Genomic DNA, 24,930 nt, shown 5'->3' on the forward strand with positions numbered 1-24,930 from the left:
CAGATTTTCTTATATCTGAAATATGAGAATATATTTCTTATATTCCCACATTTCTGATTTTACTTTTTATATTTTAATATTAAATTCTGAGTAGAGCTAAAACAGAGGAACTTTCAAAACTGTTGCACCTCTGACTTTATCACTTATGAGTGTTGATGGCTGTTATCAGACTCTGTTGCGCCTGTAAAACGACACCTAACAGTGATGTCTCAACAGCAAAGTGAGAAGTTAAACCACTGGAGGTCAGCAAAAACCTGAAGTTCGGCTTCTGTTAAGTAGCTGATAGATGAGACTTTCCATAAAGATGTCCTTTAAACGCTTTAAATGCATTTCCTGATAAAATAAAGGCAGTGAAAACACATTTTTTTTAATCAGCTTCATACTCAGTGATGGATCCTAAATAAACAAACTGTTTTAAGCCAAAGTTAGAGTGTTTTAACATGAAGACATTTCTGTTTTTCTTTTTTGCTTAATTTACTGGTCTGAAGTGGGCGGGGCTAAGGTGGAAAAAGGTGATTTTACATAAATCGGTGTAACAATCAATATGTATCAATATTTGAATCAGAATCTAATCATGACTCAAATGATTTGATTGACAGGCTGCATGAAGCAGAGTAACTTACTTTTTGAGTGTTTAACTCTTAAATCATATTATAAGATGTTTTATATTTTTACTTTAAGCATTGCTTATTTAGTGATAAATATTTGTTTTAATTTAATGTATTTAATAGAGAAATACTGAAATTTAAAAGGTTTTTAGGGGCTTCCAAGTATTGAAACTTGCATTGTTTACATTAGCATGCAGTCTTCTCTTTTATCTGCTCATTACTACTCATCAACTGACATAACTGTGCTGTTGTGTGAAATAGAGGGATGTGTATTAACCCCTGCACCATCATGGGTCAAAACATTCTGCAGAATACCTTTAAACTTTATAAATAAAGGTTTCCTATTCAGTAAATGGTCATTTCTGGTTAGCTGAAAGGAAAAAAACATAAATAAATAATAAATGTCATCTAACAGCTGGATTTTATTAGCAACACAGCCCCATAAAATCATCCAACAAATGCTAAGATATTGTAGAAATACTCCAAGAGTGTGCATTGAATTTGATAATAACATGAATAACATATAAGATTTACATTTTCATTACATGTATAAACATATCAGGAGTCAAATTCACGTCTTCTGTCCAAATCTGTTCCTATTGTAGTATCAAAGGCAGACTAGACTAGTGTTTCAACACTGTGGAGTTTGTGGTTATGTTCTGTGCACACTTCAACACACTTTCCTGATGTTTTCTAAACTACATATGCATAAATTAATTTTTTGCATCACAGAAGAGGTTCACATATACATGGCTATTAAATTAGTGAGTTGGCTATAAGGCAGCAATCACCAACTCTACTCAATCTACCTAACAGTAACTTTTGTTTAAATATGTCACTGAATCTTAACTGAATCACGAATAACTGGAAAAAAAGGGCCTACGCGCCCGGCTATGATGACGGCTTTTCAAAAAAATTGAAAAGTAGCACCACTGATGAAGAAAACATGAAGAAAGAAAGAGAGGAAACCAAATGTGATGGTGGGTGAGAAAAAGCTGACTTTATAAAGCAAGTGGATGTTGGCCATTTTACAGCTCTCATACAAAAGGCTTACAAAAACACCACAGACACACACACACACATACACACACACACACACACGCACACACACATTGTGTTCTCACACCAGCTGAAATAGTGAATGACAGGAGGTGACGTGAGGGACAATGAATGATAAAACAAAATATATCTTAAGGTGCTTTAACAATTGTTTTGTTGTCAGTGTCCATTCTATGTGAAACAGGTAAAATGAGAAAAAAAAAAAAAATCATACTCACTGAGCAAGACAAGCTAAGATGGAAATTACCAATAAGTAAAATATTATATAAACACATGAAACAGTGACACACTACCCTCTCACTCTGACAGCAGGGTTTAAAAGATGCCACCACAATCTAGTGGAAAAACTGCAGTTACAAGACCAGAGTTTTTGATAAAATACCATTTCATCCTGCGTCTGACTTAAATAAATTCAACATAAAACATAATGACACCTGGCAATCCATTATAGCCCATCAACTAGTGTGTTATTCGCCGTGATACTTAACTTGACAATAAAATAACAATCCTTTAAATGTGGGTTCGCTGCTGTTAAAAGATGTTCGCTTCCTCAATACAATAAAAGCAAAATATTGTTCCATCCTTTCTACAATCGTCTTATAACACAGTTTGACCAGTGTTCGTCCTCTAATAAATATAATACCTAAAAGGTTGGTAACCTTTTTTGCATACACTTTTCCCACATGACCAAGATCCCCCCCGAAAGCCCCACCGTCAGAGTAACCTCTCGTGTGTAAAAATCCAAAGTGAAATTTTTGAAATAAAACAAAACACAAATTTGTGTTAAAGAGTCGTTAAAGTGCATCAATCCTAGTGTGAAGATGACAGAACATTGAAACCAACAAGTTGAATCTTTTTGTATTTTCTTATCTAAAAGTTTAAATCTAATGTATTAACAATAGTGTCAATAATTTTTTTTTTTTACACCTCCTCATTTGCAATATTAGCAGTAATTCATGATTGTGTTAAAGGATAAAATATATCCTTTTATACCTTTATACTTTTTCCATCAACCAATCAATACCTTGGGTAATACATAACATTGATACATGCATGTCTTTCCTTTCCACATGTAACTGTGGAAAGTAACAATCTTTTACCTGACATGGCTGCACAACAGACCTGCTGACAGAATACTGTTTTTACAACACTCTCCGCGCTCAATGTCTTTGGGGATAATTGTGATTGAACACTGACATGAATTGTAACAAGTGTTTTTAAATATGCAGCTGAAATTTAAAAAAAAAAAAGAAAAAGAAAAGGTGATTGTGGTGATTTTACTGCCCTTTAAAAGGTTGAAACAGAAAGAAAAGCACGACTGCGGTGCGCTGTTTACTATCATTGAGTGTTTGCAAAGTTCCTTCGATATCCTTCCATCAGTGTCAAAAGTTAAAGGTCACTGACAGGAGCACAAAGTTTGGGTTCTCCATGATAGAAAAATAAGGATAAAAAGATAAGGTTAAAAAAACAACATTATTTTTTATAGAAGTCTTCCGTCAAAGATGGCTAGTTAGAGCTAAACGTTCTGTCTGTGTGAAGCCGACCCGCCACGCATTACACGCAAATACATAAAATGTGCGACGGGTCTTGGGGCGGCCACTCTTGGGATGTGGTGACCTGCAGGTGCTGTGCTGACGGGGCGATGAACGTGTCACAGAAAGGGGCGGGGCCAAAAGGGGTCTGGAATCATCATTATAGCTGCTTCACGTAGTTTCCTGGGAAAGTTCCAAACAACTTGCTCCTTCGAGAGGTCCCTGCAGACACAAAGAGCAACAATGAGATTGTCAGTGCTTGATACAGGAGTATTTCTGACTTACTAATACTATTCCAGCTCACTGTAGCCTGGAAATGAGCCAAACTTGGAGATTAAAATCAACCTAAAGTACTTCAGAATATTTTTAGACGGCAGACATTTCCATACAAGGGTGTAAAGGTTAATATGAAAAACAGATTCTCAGGGCAATCAAATCAGTTTAACTGTGAAGAATAAAATTGACTTCACAGGGACAGCTGTTAGAAAATATACAGTGGGACAACAGTGTCATCTAGTGGTTTCAGTCTGTTCATATTTTCAAGTACATCTATGTCATAATACCAGCCAGCTGGCACACCATATACTGTTATACACTACATAATATCAATTGACCTGTTTTAAAAAAAAAAAAAAAAAAAAATATCTTAGGGGTTCAAAATTCACGGCTCGGTATGTACCTTGGTTTTGGGGTCACAGTTTGCAGAATGACCTCTTCCAGAGTGTTATATTATTATATTACAATACTGGATTATTATTACTGATTTATTAACATGTAAGCATCATTTTATAGTTTTAATTGGTCAAGGTGGAGCTATTTTAACTACTCAATTTACTACTTCATATTTCCTAAGTGATAGTAGTGTTTTATGTAAAATCTTAATCTACAAAGTATCTACTGTATGTTAGATAAATGTAGTGGAGTAAAGAGTACATTTCCTTCTGAAATGTAGTCGTATGAAGTAACATAAAATGAAAATACTCAAGTTTGAGTTTGCAGTACTTGAGTAAATGCACTTAGTTACATTCTACAACTGGCTGTATGATATAAGTTTATTTTTCTTGCTTTAGTTGTTTTTGTTTTATTTGTATGTTCCTGTACATTTGCTCTCAGCGCTGTGTGTAAGTATGTTGCCAGTTGCAAGTTTATTTCATGTCAGCACCAACTCTCACACTCCTACTCATGATAAGCCTGTCTGTTATCTTGTGGCTTTTAGGAGGTTTGGCATCTATCATGTCTATAACTACATGTAACTACATGTGTTCTTGATTTTCCAAACAGTATCGCTGATGGACAAGTCACTTTATTTTAATAAGAAGTCTAAGTTGATATATTCCTTCTCCTTACCAACAAACCAGCCATCATCACACTTCTCCATCACATCCACAATGTCTCCCTCCCTCAGCTCCAGCTCGTCCTCGTTGCGAGGCTGGTAGTTGTACAGGGCCTGGTACCTGTGTTGGAAAAATGTATGATGTGCTTTAGTAGTAATACGGATTTAACAAGAAGTAGTTTTTCTTATTGCATAACAGCAGTTTAATGGAAATTATGATTATCATGACAGTAATAATAATAAATATTACTTACGGGTCTCCCCCACCGTGGAGTGCATCCTGGACTAATCGCTGAGAGAGAAAGGGACAGAAACAGACAGCAAATCAATTTGTGGTATTTGTGGGGCTTTGGTTTTGGGTTTATGGCAGTTGAATAGATAAAGGTATAATAATAAGGGATAATTTCATACCCAGAGGTGAGGACAATTCCTTTGAAAACAAACGTTATTGACAGACCAACCAACCAAACAATCAGCCCTAAAATCAATTCATTTAGCAAAAATAACACAATTTCCTCCTTTCCCTTTGAGGAAAATGACATTATTAAGTTTAACAGCATATTTTGCCATGCATCTTAAACTGCAGATATGTGGTGATCAATTATGTATGAGATGTTTTTTTGGAAAGATTTCTATTCTTTCCTGCACAGAGACATAGCATGGTTGAATGAAGACATGCCCCCCTACCCTTCGACCTCTAATGGGTGACAGATAGGACCTCCGGGACAAGATGGGGCTACGAGGAGGTTTACCACCAACAACTGGATCCTGCTTAACAGGCAGAAAAACCAGAAGCAACACACCTATGATCTTCAACAGTAACCACGTCAGCTGCCTTCACTATTAACACACAAGCGCACATGGTAAGCTAACGACATGCTGTAGAACAACATCTATCAACATGCTGATGCCAATCAAAAATCCTCCTTGAAGCACCACAGTACAACCAACATGAGCAACTCAAGTAATTTAAGTTTGCTGTCCATAAATCATCACCATTGCATTTCCACGTTAGTGTTCAAAGTATGTTAATGCACAAATCACGTAGTAGTCTCAGGTACGGCTGCGACTAACAATTATTTTCCATATTTGTTAATTTCTCAACACATGTCAATTAATCGTTTAGTCTTTGCTGTATTTTTTTGTCCGACTAATAGTCCAGAACAGAAGAAAAACAGCACATTTTCACATTGGAGACACTTGAAACAGTGAATATTTTCAATTTTTCCTTCATAAATGACTTAAACGATTAACCGATTATTTAAATAGTTGCAGATTTGTTTTCTACGGATCGATTAATCAATTAATCAACTAATCATTTCATCTCCACTAAAGTCAATGCCACAAAAGTTAGGGAAGAGTATTGTTAAATGAGTTCCTATCATCACAAACATGATCCAAATCAGCACTATCATCTCCACATTCCAGGTTTACCTTCACCTTTGGAGACCTACGCCCGGGATGGGGTACAGGGTGGGGAGAGCGTGGAGTGGTGAGGGGAGGAGAGGAGGGGAGCGGGGAAGAGAGGGTGGGAAGGGGGATAGGCGACTCTGACCCGGAGGAAGACGGGACTGGACGAGAAAGGGGTGAGGGGTGAGAGGAGGACTGCTGTGAGGGAAGGTTTGGAGAGGGGTGAGAGGAGGGGAGGGGAGGCGGTGAGACAGGTGGGGGAGGAGAGACCGGAGGTTGCGGCGATGTTGTGAGGTGAGGAAAGGATGAGGGTTGAGGGGAGACGGGGGGAGACGGAGCAATAGTGTCATGCTTTTGTGAGTGGGAGACAGAAGAAGCAGAAGAAGAAGAAGGGGGAGGTAAGGAGGTCGGAGGTGGTGTTGTGGAGGGTGAGGGGAGGCTGGGGTGAGGAAGCTGTGTCAGAGTGGAAGGACAGACATCAGCCTACGGAGGTAATGACAAACATCAATGCTGACGCTGAATCACAGATGCTAAATGCTAAAGAACTTTAGAATAGAGAGAAATTCTAATTAGATTCTGTTAGCAAACTAAGACTGTATTTTAAAGAACCCTGGAAGGGATGTTAAGAAAAATGTTTCAGATTGAGATCAAAAACAAACAAACAAAAACAAAACGCTTTTTAGTTCTCTCTTGAACTGTGAAAACTTCTGCTTTACTCAGAGAAATATTCTGATTGTATCACGCTAGTAAGAGTTTAGATCCTTCAAAAGTGTTATCAGAAGACTGTGTAAGAAAAAAACTACAGGCTGTCAAAGGCATGTCAAAATATCTTCTGTTAAATGGAAACTGTTAACAATCCCACATTATATAGACGACAAAATTACAGTCATGTGAATGATGAAGATGATTGGTAAGTGTCTGAAATCTCAATTTACTGCTCACTACAGAGTAAACTATTGACTGTCCGCTATATAGGAAGTAGTAAATGAGAGACCTCGAGAGTGATTTGGGACACAGTCACTGTCATTTAATGTGTGTCAGTACGTCAGTCTGTCTCTAGTTGTAATGATGCTTTTATTATTTTTTATTTAACCTCAGTTTTAAAGTTATCTGTTGAATCATTTTTTCCCACAGTCCCTTCTCCCTAGTCCTTCTCTTAAGAGTTTCAAACTTGCTGCTGTGGAGGTGCAGGTAAACTCTGGGAAGTAGCATGGATAATGGTAGAGGTCTTGATTGTTCAGATGTTTAATTATATTGTGTACTGTTTCCTTGCAAATGCATGTGCTTACTATATATCCATATACAATATGAGTATATCTGAGTATGAGTATTACTTAAATGCTAAACTAGGTTGTTTTTTCAACAACATCAAAAATTTTCCTCCATGTCCCTTCCAGGGCCCCATAACATTAAAAGACTCAATAGATTAAGCTCACACCATGCTCTACCTGTGGACCGAGTCTCTCATTAAAAACATCCTCCTCTTTGTCCTCTCTAGCTTCATCCTCTTCCTCAATGAATAATTCAGTAAATTCCTTTCCTTTCACCGACGGTGGTCTTTGATACTCGACTAGTTCCTCATTCAGAGTTTTCGACGGCCCTCCCCACATAATGGACAGTGGTTCCATCGACACAGGCTTGTGAAACTGCACCTCTAACTGAACGCTGCCTGCCGATTCGCTGGCTGGTTGGATAGCAGGGAGTTTCACTGCAGGCTGATGGGATTCTTCTGCTTTTAGTTTAAACCTGCTCTGAAATTTGTCCATCGGCACAGCTGGTGGGGAATATACCGCGGACAAAACGTCATCATCGTCTGTACTGCTGGAACCATCCAGAATCATGGACAACAGCTCGTCATAAGGGTCTTTTACATGCAGCTCAATGTCAGGGGTTTTGCTGCTTTTGGTTACTTGCACAGTGGACTTGTGCTGTTGAGGAACGTGTGTGGGTGACTTTATCGGCTCTGGTTCTGTGCAGTACAAAACCTCTGGCTTAGCAATGTTTAACGTTTGGGCTGTTTTAGTGATGTGTGACCCTCTGCCGCTGTTGTATTGGAGGGAAGAGTCAGGCAGTGGAGAGGTTAATGAGAAATGAGGGTGGGGAGGAGGAGGAGGAGGAGGTTGGGAGAAAGGCAGAGCAACTGCGACGTGACCTAAACTGAGACTCTCTTCTTTAATTGGAGGGATTCTGGAAAAAGTCTGGGGCAGCAGGGTGAAGCCTCTTTGTGACGGTGCAGGTGAGGGTGCCTTAGGCTCCTGAGCCTTTAGGAAAGGTGTGAGGTCAGTTGGAAGAGGGGGTGGTGTGGGAGGTATAGGGGTTGCCGTGAGGGAAGGAGCTGGAGTGGTTTCCATTGTGAGAAAGAGCCACTCGTTGGTGATGGCATCCAGGTCAACCTTTCTCAACGAGGGGTGAGGGGAGGGGAGGTCACGGGGGGTGGAAGATGGAGGTAGATGGTAGAAAGGCTCCATGAAGGTAAAGTGAAAAAGAGGGAACAGAGTGCGACTTATAACAGAGAGGTACAGTGTGTGTGTTGTGTATTATGTGTCATTTGAGGGCTCAACAGAGCTTCATGCATTATAAAAGCTGTATGTTTAACTACTGAAACAAGCATGTTTACTGGACTGGAGACAGTTTTTGCAATGTTTTTGAGGATGTAAATTTGTAAAGCTGGTTGACAGCATTACAACCTTATTTTCAAATTTAAATAAATCAGACATGAATACCCCAAATTATATTAAAAATTAATATAAACAATCTAAATTTCATACAAAATGCTGAATATTTTAGTACTTTGACACTGTTTCATACTGATTTATTATGTAGTAGTGGTTTCTTGTACTCTAAATTATTAACAGTGTTGTAGTGATTCCCCTACCTTGGGTGTAGAGCTTGGTGTCCTGTTTCCAGGGTAACCATGTGGGTCAACGTGGTGGGCGGAGCTCTTGGACGGGGAGCGTTTGACGATGTCAACGTAGGAAACTGGAAAGATGCCCTGTTTGGTTGTGTCTGGGATCTTCCCCTCATACCAGTTCTGGTCTACCTGCCTGATCACAATGACTCTCTCACCCTACACACACACACACACACACACACACACACACACACACACACACACACACACACACACACACACACACACACACACACACACACACACACACAGACACACAAGCTATTTAAATGTGACACAGCACTGGTATAAAAATCCAACTCCTCTACTTCCTCACACACTTAAACTGAACATATTCACTCTTTTAAGTACAACTGAAAGATGACTTATCTCTGATATAAGAAAATTTAACCTCTTTAAATCCTCCAGTTGATTAATTCAAACCTGAATGGTTTTCAAGTTAAGATATTCTTAGCTTCCAAACAGATATAAGTTCTTTCCCTGACAACAATCAGGAGCAGCATGAACCTTCCTGCATGCAACTATTTATACACACGAACATTAAATAGTCTACCTTTCTGAGAGACAACTCCACATTAGTATCAGCATTGAAGTTGTAGCGAGCCACTGCCTCTCCAATCTCTCTGACATGTGCTGGTGGAGGAGGCCGGATCGGTTGCTGCTTCTCTGAGGACGGCATTTTCTATATGTGTGTGTGTATTAGTGTAAATGGGTGTTTAAGAGAGAGAAATGAGAAAAATGAATGCTTAAGTAGAAGACAGACAGTGATGGATATTTAGTACACCCATAAGAGCTTATATAAGCTGCACAATTACCTCTACATAGGATATGGGAAATATCCCCACCCGTCCACGGTGCTCTCCTTCATACCAGTTGTTGTCTATCTGTCTGATGATGTTCACCGCATCGCCCTTCTTAAATGTCAGCTCCCTGCAACACAGTCATGTTATAAAAGTGCCTTTAATGTGCACCACCTCCACACAGGAGCGAGGAAGACATGAACTGAACAAGATGCCATCAATTCAATCAGCAGAGCTCATTTCACAGCGTCAGCTACAGAATGTTAGCTACTAGAGCACGATAAAGTAAGATCCAGCACAGCAGACATCAGCTTTACTCATGCGCATGTTTAAAGACGGCAAAAAAATAAATCAGTTAAAGCCATCCAGGTGTGGCGGTGAGGTGTGATGATGAAGTTGTCTTAGAAAGCAAAAGGAAGTTGAGGAAAGAAATGTTCAAGAATCTGAAATAATAATATTTAATACAGCGAGTCAAGATGTATGGATGCTCAGTTAGACATTCATGCTTTACCTCCTTGTGCGTGCACTGTGCATTTACTGTACTCACTTAGCTGTCTGTGCCTTAAAATCATAAATGGCTCTCGCAGGCTGGTTCTGATGGAGGAGAGAGAACAGAATAAGTTGTGTCATCTGTTTATGGGACACCTAGGAGATGAGAGTGAGAGAAAGAAAGCCGGCAAGCATTACCAGGTATAACATAAAATAAAGTTTTTTTAATTTTGTGAGGAAATTAAATTGTGCTGTAGTATTGTGAAGCTATAAGACAAAGAAACATGCCTGTTGGGGTTCAATGTGAAATATTTTTTATAGTGACAACCAATCACCACATTTTATTTAGCAGGTATAACCTAAAAACTTGGAAAGTTGAGCTAATTAGTGTTACAACACCACACACTCAATATTTATTCATCTTCTGCTAATGTTCTACCTCTCTGTCAGGAGTAGGTCTTCTACTCTGGGGTGTGCGGCGTCCATCCATAGTAGAATAACTCCTGGAGACATCCTGGTCTGTGATTGGCAGAGACAAATGACAAAGGTCACAAGAGTTACCGTAGTAACTACGATTATACCACGAGCAATACAAACATGTGCTTGGGGAAAGTACTGAACAGTACAGTGATGACGCCATTCCAACAGGTGAATGAGGGAATAAAAGCTTGGGGTCAAAACATTATTGTGTTTTATTTCCATTTCATAGGAAAAACAAGGTGATTGTGATTCCCACAACATGACTCAAAGAGACACATGCAATCCTATAAATAACTGGAACACAAAATGAAACAAGGGGAATACAGCCCAAAAAATATGATAAAACCATTTATACACATACAGGCAAATGGCTTGAGGGAAAGAAAAGGAAATTAATCAAATAATACAACAAAACAATAATCAAATTATGAACAAACAGGAATATTCACATTTATGTACTCAAACCAAAGTAATATACTGTAAATTCTCAAATATTCCTTTACCTCAATTGCAGAGAAAACCAGGCCTTTATTTGAAACGATGTCCTGGTTTTAAGTATACTTTATTACAGTTTGATAGGAAGCTTTCTGAGCTGCTCCTGTTTTTGTTATTTCAATCAGTACAACAAAGAGCTCATGTCTTACTACTCTGTTGCTCTGATTTTCTCTTTCTGACATATTTTTCTTCCTCACTGCACATTTTTAATTAAAAGCCTTCCAGTGGCACAAAACATTATGACATTAGCTTACTATCAAACGAAAGAAGACAATTACTTAAGACTCTGACATTATTTTAAGACAAGATTTTACTTGAGAATTTACAGTTAACAGGCCTTACCGAATGCCATGTAAATATATAGGAAAGCACAGTAATGGGTGTATCGGCTGACCAATGAGGTGAATAGGACGATGACTGCAGGCAATACTGAAAGAGACACTGAGGTAAATGTATGTGCATGCACGTTTTGAGTATGTGTGCATGCATGTACTGTGTGTATGTTTGTTTTTGCAGAAAAAAACTATGTGTATGACTGGTTACGTGACAAAGTGCACATGTGCATATCTGAGGTGTTATTTGTGTATTATCTCCACCTGAATAACAGAGACCATTTCCATTGCCCTGCTCCTCTCCATAATCATTATTGTTTGAGGTTTCCGTATGACGTCCGTAACAGGCACTGATTGGTGACTGTAGCCGTGGTGACTGTAACTGTGGTGTGGATGGATCCCCTCTATATGAGGCACACCCAGTGGGGCTCCCATCTGGGTACAGTGATGCAGAGGAGGGACCTCCGTGCCAACACCCCCTCCTCCCCCGCAACGAGGAGCTTCGTTCAGGCACGTTTGGCAGCAGTTCGGCCAGTATTCTCCTCAGGATGCTATCATCAGGTGCCCTTGTGCCTCTGTGGCCTCTCTCTGCTTGGATGTGCTCATATATGTCTCTCAAGGCTGCATCTAGTGCTTCATAAATGGCCTGTTTGGACTTGGGTCTGCTACCCCGACCTTCGCCACCACTGGTTCTTCTAGAGGTAGGTGGTGAGCCCTTTTTCCTGCGGAAAGGCACTGGGCTGACCAGGAAGGCCAGCTTGGACATCGCTTGCTGGGACTGTGAGCTCTGGATTTGGGAATGGCTGCTGCGGCTCTGCTGAGAAGGTCTCTGGTGCTCCTGGCGTGCTCGTTCTCTCTCATGGCGAAGCATTGTTGTGAAACGGGTATAAGAGGCTGGGCAGCGGCCTTTGCAGGTGCTGATGAGGTGGCGGTGTTGGTAGCCCTGGCTCTGGCCTAGACTTTGGTGGCCAGGGTGGTGGTGGTGGTGATGATGATGGTGGTGATGACGGAGGTGGTGATGCTGGTGGTGGAGGGTGGAAGAGCCGTACAAGCTCTCAGAGGAGGTTAGTGAGCAATGGTCAAAGTCACTCTCACTGCAAAATGAAGAGCCCTCCACCTGGATGAAGTCACTGAGGTCTGACGCGACAGCATCTTGTTCACTGTCGGAGTAGTCTGGGTTGGCTTGTGGGCCTTGGGGAACAGGAGGAGCAGGAAAGGGCCGCCCATGGCCGGGCTCTGGCCCAGCACGGGGCTGGCCCTCAGGAGGGCTACGCGGTCGATGCAAGTGATCCATGGTGTGAGGTACTGGTGCACTGTTGCCATTGTTGTCTTCCTCTAGTAAAGATTCTATGGAAAAACGGCGTTTTGGAAAACTGGGTGTGCCACCACCACCACTGCTGGCTCGTGATGACGAGCCACCTGGCGTGGTAGTGCCTGAAGGCATCTCACTGTCACCCAAGTTGGGCATGGATTTGGACTTCTGAATAAGTTGCTCATATTCAGAAATGCGGTTTGGCACCATATCGCGTGGCACATCAACACCCCAAGAGGGTGTCCAAGGAGAGAGACGATGCCGATGCAAGTGAGGCTGGCGCTCTAGCTCCAGGATGCGAGCACGAACTGAACGGATGACTTCAGATGGAATAAGCTGAGCTCGGTCAATGTGGTGCATCTTACGATAGAGCTGGAGAAAGCCTGGAGAATCATGTGCCCGTCGCCGGTGGAGGCGAGGCAATGAGCGAGTGGAGGTGGATCCAGTCGTACCTGAGGGATTCCCATCACACACCAGTGAGCCAGCACTTTCTGAGCGCGTGGCATTGCGCCCACTTGAGCTAGGACGCCCATCATTGAGCAAGTCATCACAGCTGCGTGACTTTAGTTTTCCAGTGGGGGGCAGCACTTCCTCTGCGCTGCTCCATGTGTCAGCATCTTGGTGTTTTGTCTGCCAACTGTTCTTACAATAGACGGACTGCTTGGAGGAGGAGCTGCTATCCTGGCTGGCATCCTCATGGCAATGAACAGGGTCAGCGGGAATAGGGGGCAGATAGGGGCGTTGACAAGGACCTGGGGAGGTCAAACTGTTTGAATACATGTTACATGCGTCCCCACCTTTCAGTTGTCCGATAGAAAGCAGCGTGGTGAAAGAGAAGAAGGAGGAAAGCATGTTAAGCAGTAATAGCCAGCAAAAAAGTGGAAGAGCTGGGGAGAAGGAAAAGAATCGGGAGAGAAAAGAAGAAGGAAAAAACACGTTTTGTCCTCAGACTTCCACCAACACCAATCAGAGAAGGTTATGACCAGACAGACATTAGAACAACATAAATACAACAAATCCTCTTTGATTCTCAGGTGATGTGGTAAGTACAGTACACATGTATGACAGTGTGGGGCAGAGAAGGGGAAAGAGAGAGACTAAACACACAGAGAAAAAAAGAAAATCAAATAAAAAGGAGATGTTTGTGTGTACGTGTGTGTACCTTTGGCTCTGGAGGGTGAGGATGGTGAGGAACGAATGACAGGTTTCTTTAGGCTGCTGCTGGGTCTGTAGGCATCCACTGGTTTAGGGGAAGTCACAGATCTGCCCTGATAAGACTGGGCATTTGCTTGGGAACTTGAAGGCTCAGACTTCCTTCTCTTCCTGTAGTCGCTGGCAACACTGCAACACAGTCACACATCAAGGACAATGCACTGGCGAATGCAGACTGCAGTAGGTATGTTGTATTTACTTTTACCTCATGTATCATGCATACAACCAAACAAACCTTACAAACACTGTGCAAATCAAAACACAGTAAAAAAATTGCCCATTGAATAGTGTTTCACATGTCATTTATCACCTCTGTGCACTATGTGTAAATGAAAAAAAGAGGTTTTATGGTGTTTTCTAAGCCAATAAGGGTCATTTCAAAACAAATACACCATGTGTACATCTAGGAAAAATCCTCCAACTCCAAGGTGATTTACATGTTACATTTAAATCAAAGGATTTCATGGTCATTTTAGAGATTAAAGATTTTTGCAATCCTTGGTCTTATTCGAACCTTGAAGGTATTTTTAGTTTATACAATCTGATTCTGTTGCTATTAACTTAATCTCCTAGAAATATGACAAACAGTTACAAAGACTTTAATTTTATAAAAGTGAAAACTATTATGAAATTTTATACCTTCTCTACAATCATCGTATATCATTCAGTTTTCAATCCAGTGAGGACATTGCGTGTAACCTTTGTTATTCAAAACGTCTAAGTCAAAATGCGCTTTCTATTCAGAACAAACACACTCAATGTCACTTAAATGAATTACATGGCCTATTCATCACATCCCATTTCTGTCCTTTCTGTTCACCGAGGAAAATGCGACTGAATAAGCAGGGCATCGGTGAAAGGGAGTAGGACAAGGGAAGGAGGAGGGGGGGTTGAGGGAAGGATAGGAGGTAAAGGGCAGAATCAATAGGTTTGCTGGGTTAATTTATTCTGGCTCAGTTAGTAAGAGGGAGATGCAAAGGGTCCTGCCTCCAGTGACAAAAGCAAATAAAGACTAACACTAATCCTTGCAAATTATCAGAAATAGCACACACAGAGTCTATTTGCGCCAGAGACAGGACAAGAAAGGGCAGAGTTTTGGATACTGTGCTGAATCACAGCAAGGACCACTGCTGTTGAGAGGATGGGGGAGGGGGAACAGGGGGATGCAGAGGAAAATAAAAGAAACAGTGGTTACCTTGCAGGTCTCTCTGGAGCCTTGTCAGCAGGAGCGATGTGCAGAGATGTCTGAAATAGGGCAGACAAAAGAGAAAAGTGAGCTCCGCAAGAACAAAGAGTTGAGGCAGAGCAGCTCACAATGCACAGCTTGCATGCTGTTGTTGCTGTGCCACACTCAAAACGCTCCCCCAGCGTAAGGTGCGATGGATGCTGGTTCCACATGGCACACCTGACCAAGAAGAGGCCTACCGGTTTGTACGGCGAAGATAAATTTCTGCTTTCTCTTGGGCTGCTCTGGAGGATGATGGCAAAAGTGAAATAGCAAAGGATGTTATGAGCTGAGCTCAGAGGGCAAATGTTGCCCTGCAAAACATGGCATGGATCAGCTGGAATGGGTCTTACTGGTAAAGAATGGTTGTTATACCTTGTCACAGTTGTGGTTTCTCCGAGGAAATGCAAACCACCAATGCAATCACACACAATGTCCAAAACATAAATTATAAATCTAGATATTTATCATTTTTCAGGGAGAGAGAAGTTAACAGACAGTGACAAAATATTTTTATGTACAGCACAACCAGCTGATTTTCATATAATCACAAGAAAATGTATGAATTATATTTCAAAGCTATTCCTTCAACAGTTTTCAACAAGCAACATCACACTCATTTTGAGGTGGATGGCTGACATGTTGACATGAGATCACATTGTATTCCTACTATACTACGTTATTTTCATTTAAAGCAATCACATCTTAAATGTTTCTTAACAACAATTTACTGGATTCCTATAATTGTGAGATTAACAACACTACTAAAACACTCATGAATGTGAGTTACCTCAATGCGCTGGCGAGCCGAGATGTCTGGATTATAATCCAGCCGTTTTTTAGGAGGCTTGAGCCCCAAGCAGCAGCAGTGAGCGTGAGGAGGAGAGGAGAGGAGGAGGAGGAATAGGAGGAAGGTGAAGATGAGGTGAAGGAGGAGAAGCAGTGGTGACATCATGGGGAGAAACCAAAAAAAACAGGAAACATGTGGAGAGAGTGACACCCGTTAGAGAATCTGAGAAACCAGATATGGACTAGTTCACAAACGTTGCACATGTGCTTTGCATGTACAATGCATACTGTACATGTGCACAAACTCTTTACACTCCAATACGCTTTTTCTGACAAACATACACACCAACACATTATACACACTCATTCATATGCAGGTAATGTAGCCTATTGATATATTCCTGTGTTGTTCTTAAAACAACATTTAAAGTATGGTATGTGTAAGCTAAAATAACCGTTCTACACACACACACACACACACAGTAATGTGCCCATGTATCACACACACATGCAGAGTGTGAGAGCAAGCTGTAAGCAGAAAGCCGAGTGAAGCACAAGCTGCAGTGTCGTGTTTATTTGAGAGTGCAATGAACTGCACTCTCAAATGTTGTGATTTAGTTTACTAGTGCAGATAAACTATTGTTCATTCAGTCGGTCAAAACTTCTCATGGCATGTCACCTCAATAAAACACTCAAACACTGAACATATTGTGAGATTCTGTCCTGGCTGGACCAGTCAGTGCATGAGGGGAAACCATCTACACTCTACGGGCTTATTCAGTGACGTGAAACATTCAGAATATTGCAGGTAGAAATCTCAACATATAGATTATGACTCTTGGGAAGACACAATGTCATGCTGGTTCCACATGTGACATTTCCACCTGAACATTTTGAATAAGCCCAGAAAGTTGACACCTGATGTCATGCTCTAGCATGGACACAGGCATGTACTGATGACACTTTGTAAATCAGTGAGGTTGGGGTAATTTGATCCCAGATATGTGGCTAGAGACGATCCCTGCCCTTAGCCACTTGCATGCTGTTACCATCTACATCCAGCAGAGGGCACTAAAGTCATTTAGCTTGTAGATATGAAAGTCTGACTTCAAAGTCAGGTCATTTAAAGCCTTTGAACCTATTTTCCTGCTTATTTCTGGGCAAGGATTGATGCAATAATGAACCAACTGAAATAAAATGTCTAGGTTTTGTGTATGAACATTTCAATGCCTGCTAGCCACCAGACCAAAAAACCCAGCAACGCAAAGACATAACACAGCCTGTCACAAGGGTGGGGGGAGAGGGGTCACAGCACCCAACAAGTACCACATGCCCAAACAACTAACCCCACCCAGTCTATTGGTAGGCACATTCTTACAAAAAGATCAAGAGTGGGGTGGAGAAAGTGGGTGTATGCCTACGGCAGGGTTGGTTGAGGGAGTAGCTAGGCCCTGACTTACCGGCCGCCCAAACTCCAGCTCGGAAAAGAACTTATACCAAGGCTCGTTCTCTAAATCTATGTCATCATAGGTCTGGGAAAGCATGACAGTGACAGAGAGAGCAGGTAGAAGAAAAGACAGAAGAAAGGAAGTGTGGAAAGAAGTCACACACAAAGAGAGACATGGACCTCATGGTTAAGAATGGGCAAAGGTGGCACAGGGAGATGGGCACAGGATGAACCAGGATGAGGAGATTTAGACTGGCTCATGGGGACAAAGGCAGTGATGCAAACCCCATTTACTATGGACAAATCTACTGAGAATGTTTTGCTTCCCTACTGTCACCGGTTTTAAATTAATTATAAAACTTTAGGAAATCCAAACAATTTGTTAGGCAGTGCACAACAGTGTCATATTATCATACAGTAATTAAACTTGTATACACTAAATAATCTAATATGCACAGTCAGACACTGTGACTGCAACTTGCCCCCTTAGGAGCAGGATATGCAGCAAATTTAAACACTTAGGTCCTGAAATTATATTCATTAATTTCGTATGTATAAACATTAGCAGGGCTATGAATCCCAGACAGAATCACATTATCGCTGCCTTATTCTAAGCCATAATGCAGGTGGCAGCTAATGAAAATCAGCATGTTACTTTGAACATTACATATTTAACACCCAACCTCATTATCCGCACCTTTGTGCATGTTCAGTGGGTTGTCTAATGAATACTGTATGTGAAAGTGGCAGAGGAAGGCAAAATTACTACCGCAAGAGCTCATTACGTTTAAGAAGACGATGGAGAGGCACATACTGGAAACATGTTTGGAAAAGACATGAGGGGTTATTAACATGGGATAAGTTTCAGCTCTATAATGGTAAGAGTACGGTATCACAGTCAGTCAGCCAACTGACCCATGTGCCACACAATGCCGTACTGCAATTTATGCTCATGCTAAGTCATTATAACTGGAATATTTTCTTAATTGTAGCAGAGCTGCTGTGTGCTTTTATGAATTACTTAGAAAATCATCAGAAGAGGAGGACAGTAAACCGACAGTAAACTGGCCAAGCACTTAATATTGAAAATGACTATTTTTTTTTATTTTACTTTACTCTATTTTACTCTTTTAAAATCCTATTTACGACTTTTTATATCAGATGTTTCTTTAAAATCTGGTCTTAAGGTCTTTATATGTCTTATATAATCCATCTAGCTGTCACACAAATCTGCCACATTCTCCCTTGTAGCCTACACTGAGAGTTGACAGCTGTCACACAGTGTTGCTTTATCATTTGTTTAATGTTATTGGCTGAAAAATACTGTATATCCTCAAGTTCTTGGCATGTATGGTCTGTAAATAATGGAAAAATTGCCTTAAGCAAGCACATCTGCCTGTCTGTCAACGTCTCTGCTGATGTGACATGATGGATTATAAACATGAAGCTCTTCCTTTGTATCACAGGGAGAGTAATTTTCATATCAAATCAACCTGCGATAAACTGTCAGCTGGGATGAAAGCATTACATGCATCAAAAATAGAGACATAAGACAAAACACTGGTTACTGCTGTGTAGAAAGTTAATCATCTACCCTGTTGTTTGGTTAAACTCTGACAAACTTTTCCATTTGAGTGTGCTAGAGTAACAACCTGTACATTGCCTAATAGTTAGAAAGCCTTCTACTGTAATTTTAACTGTAGAAATGACGCATTGCTCTACTACTTTACTATTTTTAACCCCATTCCTACGTGGAAATGGAGTTTTCACAGCAAATGAAACACTGCCAGGGGATGTTTTGAATATGCTGTGGTGTCACAGCTCTCTTGCTAAAAAGAGAATTCTGCTTTGAGACAAATGAGTCACCCTGCAAAAGAAAAAGTTAGGCCTAGAGCACAGACTGCCAATCACACAAGTACTGTACAATAAATACACACACACATAAAAGAGGAACAAGAAGAAGAGTGCACTAGAAATACATTTTTTTGTTTGCTACGGTTTGTAAATGCCCAAATTCACAAATGACCACCAAAAGGGTGTTTTTGGTGCCATTAAGAGGTCTTTAAGAATAAAGGCATAAATGTACAAAATAAACAACATGAAATGGGTACATGAGGTTTCTCATACAGAAGATTAGCCAGCGTGGGTTCAGTTCTATTCTCCACAGCTTTTTCCCTTTATTGCCCTTTCAGGGACTGACTCATGAATTATTGCCCTAGGAGAGCTCTCTGCTCTCTGCAGTCATCACATTAAACCACTATGAAAAAACCTTTTCTTTTTACTCTTTCCCCACATTACAGACTCCTCATCTATAACGTATTGTCCATTATCCTGTTCATCTACACAGTAATTATCTCTGCTGTCTGCTCTGTCATTCACCCCACACAGAGTGAACAGTCAGTACAATCACTTGAGGATGCAGGCATCGGAAAGGTTTCGCTTTTTAACACCCACATTGTCTCTGACAGAAAAACTATTATTGCAAATGCCTGTAATATAAAAGTATATTAACTGCACTTTAATGTCTACGAAAACTAGCGAGTAAGAAATGTGAATGTTTTTATGACTCTTTTCTCCATTATGTTTAGTCATTTACCTCCCTAGAGATGGGCTTTGTATTCAGAGCAGTATGCTTACGGAACAATAACAAGCATGACTACAAGAAAAAGAAATCACTTCATTATCACAGTTATTGAAATATTTCTTCAAGCTGCTGTTGTGAACCAGCTAAACAAGCAAGCAACTCACTTCCTAACTGTATAAACAGTTAATTTTACAGCCTGACATGACGGAAGGCAGTAAAGTGATGACGGCTAGCAACCTTTCAGTGGATTTGAACAGGAAGATGTCAAAATTCATTATAATCGAGTGAAAGAAAATAATAAATACTCACTGGTCTTTCGTGTTCCAAAATTGAGGACTTCCCAGGCTCGTATTCAAAAATACTCTTGGGCTCAGCACGGTACTTTCGTGTGTCAACTTTCCTGTCAGGAGGACCCCATTCATTCCTGCCACAAGGAAATCAAAAACAACTTTCTGAAAAATCAGCTTAAGACTAACTTACTTAATTTTCTAATCACATTTTAAATTAATATAACTCAAGGTGGAATTAATGTGAGCTAGAAAAAGCGAATTTGAAAAGAGGATGTAAGAGGAACTGATATTATGTAATGATTGCTTGTACTGACTGAGTGCCAGTATTTTATTACTCAAGAGGTCTACTGAACGAAGACCAAGTTCCTTACATATCTGGTGCGTCTTTATCGCTGTCTCTGGCCCTCAGCTGGAGGAGGGAGGGCATGGGTGGGGGTGGTGGAGGTACAGGAGATGGTGAAGGCTCCCGAGGGCCCAGATGCCCTCCGTTGTCTGAGGGGCTCTTGACAAGTGGCCTGTAGGTATGTGTCCGTGGAGCTGGGTGGGCCATGGTGGTGTTAGATGACAGGCTGTAGTCTTCTGTTAAAGACGGAACAGAGGGGATATTGGAGGGAGAGGTAATGAGGCAGAGCATGCCAGAAAGGAGGAGACAAATAGGTTGGGAAGAAATGACTTATTGTAAGAGACACAACTTTTGTTACTAAAGCATTTCTCACCATTGTTAATGACAGCGTATGTTGCATTGTATGTATCAGAATAGTCATCATCTGTAGAAAAGAGGAACAAAGACTGATTGGGATACATGCACACACACATACAGTACAGTAAATATTATTTCTTGCTGAGTAAATTAAAATTTTTCTTGGACACTGTTTTATCCTTTGTTTTACTATGTGGCTGAATTATTCTACTGTTGTCAAAAAACCCTTGAAGCCATACTTTACACTGAATATATCTTGTATCAAACACTTACACCATGTTGACTTAAAAGATAGCTCTAAACAGCACCTTTGGTCAGCTTGAATGCAGTCACTGACAAAGTAATTTCCACTAATGACCATTTTTCACATCAGAGAAGTATCAGAACCACTCATGCAGCATAATCCTCTTCTCCTCTGTCCTTCCACAAGCTCAGCAGCCAAACAAATGTTTTTCTAGGGATGGTAATGTCGGGTCTGTTGGTCGGTCTACCACTGTGGTCCAGACTGAAATATCTCCATAACTATTGGATGGATTGCCATGAAATTTAGTACAGACTTCCAAGGTTCCCAGAGGATGAATTCTACTGACTTGGGTCACCACCATGATGTTGAAATTTCTGTTTTTAGTTATTTTAGTTTTATTTAGATTTTAGTTGGATATATCTCAACAATATTTGGATTGTCATGGAATGTGGTACAGATATTCATGGTTCCCAGATGAGGAATGCTACTGACTTTGGTGATCTCCTGACTTTTCCTCTAGTGCCACATGCAGGTCAAAGTCTTCACTTATCCAGTGACATATCTCAGCATCTACTGGATTGATTGGTGCAAAAGTTTGCACAGACATTCATGGTTCTCAGAGGATGACTCCCCTGACTTTTACTCTTGCACCATCATGAGGTAGACATTTTGGGCTTTTAATTAAAAGTCCCGACAACTATTGGGTGGGTTGCCTTGAAATTTGGCATATCAAAGTCCCCATAGGATTAATCCCATGACTTTTCATCTACTGCCGTCATCAGGTCAAAATTTCAAATTGTCCAATATTTTGGTTTATGACCAAAAAACTTCCCATCAGCCTCAGCTGTACTTAGTGTTTTATGCTATTTATCATGCGTACTCACTAAACTAAGACGGTGAACATGGTAAACATTATATCTGCTTAGCATCAGCATGTTAGCATGCTGATGTTAGCATTTAGTTAAAAGCACTACTGTGCCTACATACATCCTCACAGAGATGCTGGCATTGCTGTACAATCTTTACTTTTTTTTCAATATACCTCTTTTTCTTAGCTTTGAGGAGGTCAATAGCACCCCATAGAAACAGTCTATTAATCCACTAGACTATGTGAATATTCAGAGAGTCATGGGAATTCGCTGAGATGCCTAAAAAAACATCACAGGCACACACAATGATGAAAAAGTGTGTGTGTATTTGTGTGTGTGCTGCAGTAGAAGAAGCCTGAGCAGTTTAGAACAAACAGGCCTTGTACTGACAGTGTGATTCTGTCAAGCCCATAAAATTAGAGCAGATTTCCCAGGACAGCTCTGTGTCTATTAGAGGTTTCTCTCAATTCCTCTCCAGACTCTCCCATCTAATGAGTTCTGGCTCTGAGGTTCTTTGGGTTTTTTGGTTTAACAAGAGACGGCATGCACACACACACACCAACACGTGCACATGTACACACAGCATGCATGCATGATCAATGCCCCTCATGTTGTCTGACAATCAAATCACAGGAAATAATGAGGATGGGAATTTCTGTCTTTCAGTGATTGGGTAAAGACTCACCTGCTTTGTGAACCTTGTGGATCTGTTTGAACATAGTTTTGTACCAATCCTTGGGCCGATCCACCGTCTGTGAAGATAGAAATAATAAAGATTTATGTGCTGTGAAATTCAACATAAATTGGATAGCTGAATTTAGAAACTGGAAAGGTTTCCCACTGGTTTAAGGAACATCACTGAGCAGAGAAAAACACGCTCTCAGTCTCTCTAGAGATCCATATTTCACTTACAGAGAATTTAACCTATTATGCTGTGACACAAATAAATGAAGTCTAATTTATTTTTTTTGGAGATACTCTCCATAGTCTGCTTTTAGGAATGTGGATCAAGCTTGTTCACCTCAATAAGGGCAAGAAAACTGTATTACTTGAGGATAACAAAATTCTCCTTTTTTCTCATTCAAAATAAATAATCCTGTCAAGCACAATTTGCATCAGAGTATTCAACTAAGTGGACTGCATGGTTCTCACGCTCATATCCTAGACATCTATCAAAGAACAGAAAAAAATATATTTTTAGTATGATGTGTATTTGGATATCATTCATTCATACTATGATTAATTTTTCCCTTGTTATTCTCCTGATCTAACAACACGGGTGAGGGAAGTGTGGGTGAAGGTCAACAGTCTTTTACAGTCTGTATTGTTCTGTATCCGCTAGTTAGTTAGTTTATTGACTGAAATATCACAATGCAAATATACAGTTCAAAATAACCCTAACCCTTAGGTCTGAACAATACTCTATGTACAATACAATCCTTTCAACACATACATTTAAAAAATTACCCATAGACATGCTTAAATACGGTCATGTTTCAATGTTTTGAGGCAAATATGCAACATAACGACAGTTAGACTCTCAGAAGCAATGCTGCAACAAAAAGCTCCTGGTGCCCTGCCTGGAAAATCCAGGAGAAACCCTGGTATGTGTGTCTTTGTGTATACAGTATAGATCTAACAGCCACTTCAAAAAAGAGCTATCAAATGGCAGAGAGACTTAATCCTCTCTTTATTCAGTAGCACTAAACAGTGTGTCTGGACTCCAGTCAGAGTAGAGGTAGTTTGGCTCCAAAGAGAGGGAGTGTGTGTGACTGTGCATGTAGCATTGGCCTGGCTAAGAGACGGGCCAATTACCACTTCACTCTCCACGGTTACCAAATAGAGTGCCCACAAAAATGTTTGTCTGCTCACAACAAGGCGCATCTGTTTTTCTTCTCTCCTACTTTTTTTTTTTTCTCTTTTCACCTTTTCTCTTAGCTTTTATTGCCTGTCTCTCTCACTCTTCCTGTAAATGTGTTTCTCTCGCTCACTCAATCTAGAGTGGAGCATTAATACATGTAAAACCTAAACAGAGATAACACACAAGACACACACTTTGATAAGTAAGCAGCAAGGACCTTGCAGTAACACAGCAAAGACCTTGTCAGAGCTCATTATTATTACTAACACACACAGGGAGGGTAAAAGAGATAGTGAGAGTAAGAGAAACAAAGGGCTTCTAATATGGGGTCAAAAGCTGCTGACAGCTGAAAGTAATCCCCTCTCATGAGCCTGATCACATATCAAGACAGAAATGGGTCAGAAGACTATGCAACAACTACAGTACCTAACTGAGTCAGTCTGCTGCTAACAAACGTGTTTAGCTTTGTTACGTTTGACCTCACCGTGCGGATGGCGATAGGGATGCCAGACTCGTCCACAGGGCCGATGCCTTCATAATGGGGCGCTTTAATGACGGAAACCTTTTTCTCTTCCTCTGAGAAGCGAGCAATGGGCACAGTGCTGCTGACGCTGGTGTGGCCGGACACCACAGACTCTCGTGTAAGTGACTCACTGCCGGCTAGATAAAACGAGGGATATGAGACGAAATGAAAAGACACATTAGCAGATGCTTTAAATAGTCAAAGAGAAATCAAAGTATACACAATGACATCAGCTCAACAAACAAGCACTGAATCCACTGATGTCTTTTTAAGTATATATTCTAACTGCTATTTTGTATGCTGCACAATTTGAGCAGTAAAAGATCAAGCATGATCTGTTTCTCCATTGTGTAGTGATTTATTTCTGACTGTGCCCCACAACTGAATGGTTTTATGTTCTGCTAATAGATATATTACCTTGCATG

General features: G+C 40.6%; 3 protein-coding genes across 9 annotated transcripts in view; all 3 read right to left on the minus strand.

The window, feature by feature from the left end:
• Nucleotides 1-1,010: 1,010 nt before the first annotated feature.
• LOC121905573 (sorbin and SH3 domain-containing protein 2-like) overlaps nt 1,011-24,930 on the minus strand; it is a 55,359-nt gene continuing 31,439 nt past the window's right edge. The window contains exons 9-26 of one of the 7 annotated variants that reach the window (XM_042423918.1): nt 24,467-24,642; nt 22,807-22,873; nt 21,025-21,075; nt 20,680-20,887; nt 20,328-20,442; nt 17,448-17,519; nt 15,989-16,045; nt 15,399-15,443; nt 15,169-15,218; nt 13,924-14,102; nt 10,582-10,661; nt 10,201-10,247; nt 9,669-9,783; nt 9,407-9,535; nt 8,818-9,009; nt 4,787-4,824; nt 4,547-4,653; nt 1,011-3,421 (exon numbers count right to left, since the gene is read on the minus strand). In XM_042423918.1, the coding sequence (XP_042279852.1) occupies nt 3,360-3,421; nt 4,547-4,653; nt 4,787-4,824; nt 8,818-9,009; nt 9,407-9,535; nt 9,669-9,783; nt 10,201-10,247; nt 10,582-10,661; nt 13,924-14,102; nt 15,169-15,218; nt 15,399-15,443; nt 15,989-16,045; nt 17,448-17,519; nt 20,328-20,442; nt 20,680-20,887; nt 21,025-21,075; nt 22,807-22,873; nt 24,467-24,642 (1,790 nt within the window). In that variant the 3' untranslated portion in view covers nt 1,011-3,359. Of the gene's footprint in view, nt 3,422-4,546; nt 4,654-4,786; nt 4,825-8,817; nt 9,010-9,406; nt 9,536-9,668; nt 9,784-10,200; nt 10,299-10,581; nt 10,662-13,923; nt 14,103-15,168; nt 15,219-15,398; nt 15,444-15,988; nt 16,046-17,447; nt 17,520-20,327; nt 20,443-20,679; nt 20,888-21,024; nt 21,076-22,806; nt 22,874-24,466; nt 24,643-24,930 lie in introns of all 7 variants that reach the window. The other 6 variants (XM_042423926.1, XM_042423909.1, XM_042423943.1 and 3 more) reach the window with 6 other exon arrangements.
• LOC121905609 (formin-like protein 20) lies at nt 4,833-8,809 on the minus strand. The gene is made up of 3 exons (XM_042423986.1): nt 7,391-8,809; nt 5,967-6,425; nt 4,833-5,300 (listed from the first exon to the last, which is right to left on the minus strand). The coding sequence occupies exons 1-3, from the start codon at nt 8,408-8,410 to the stop codon at nt 5,130-5,132; spliced, it is 1,650 nt and encodes a 549-aa protein (XP_042279920.1). The 5' UTR covers nt 8,411-8,809; the 3' UTR covers nt 4,833-5,129.
• On the minus strand, nt 11,224-13,809 carry LOC121905602 (sorbin and SH3 domain-containing protein 2-like). Its single transcript, XM_042423974.1, has one exon. The coding sequence runs from the start codon at nt 13,611-13,613 to the stop codon at nt 11,415-11,417; it is 2,199 nt and encodes a 732-aa protein (XP_042279908.1). The 5' UTR covers nt 13,614-13,809; the 3' UTR covers nt 11,224-11,414.

The sequence above is a fragment of the Thunnus maccoyii genome, chromosome 2 (genome assembly GCF_910596095.1).
Source record: "Thunnus maccoyii chromosome 2, fThuMac1.1, whole genome shotgun sequence".
Lineage (NCBI taxonomy): Eukaryota > Metazoa > Chordata > Actinopteri > Scombriformes > Scombridae > Thunnus > Thunnus maccoyii.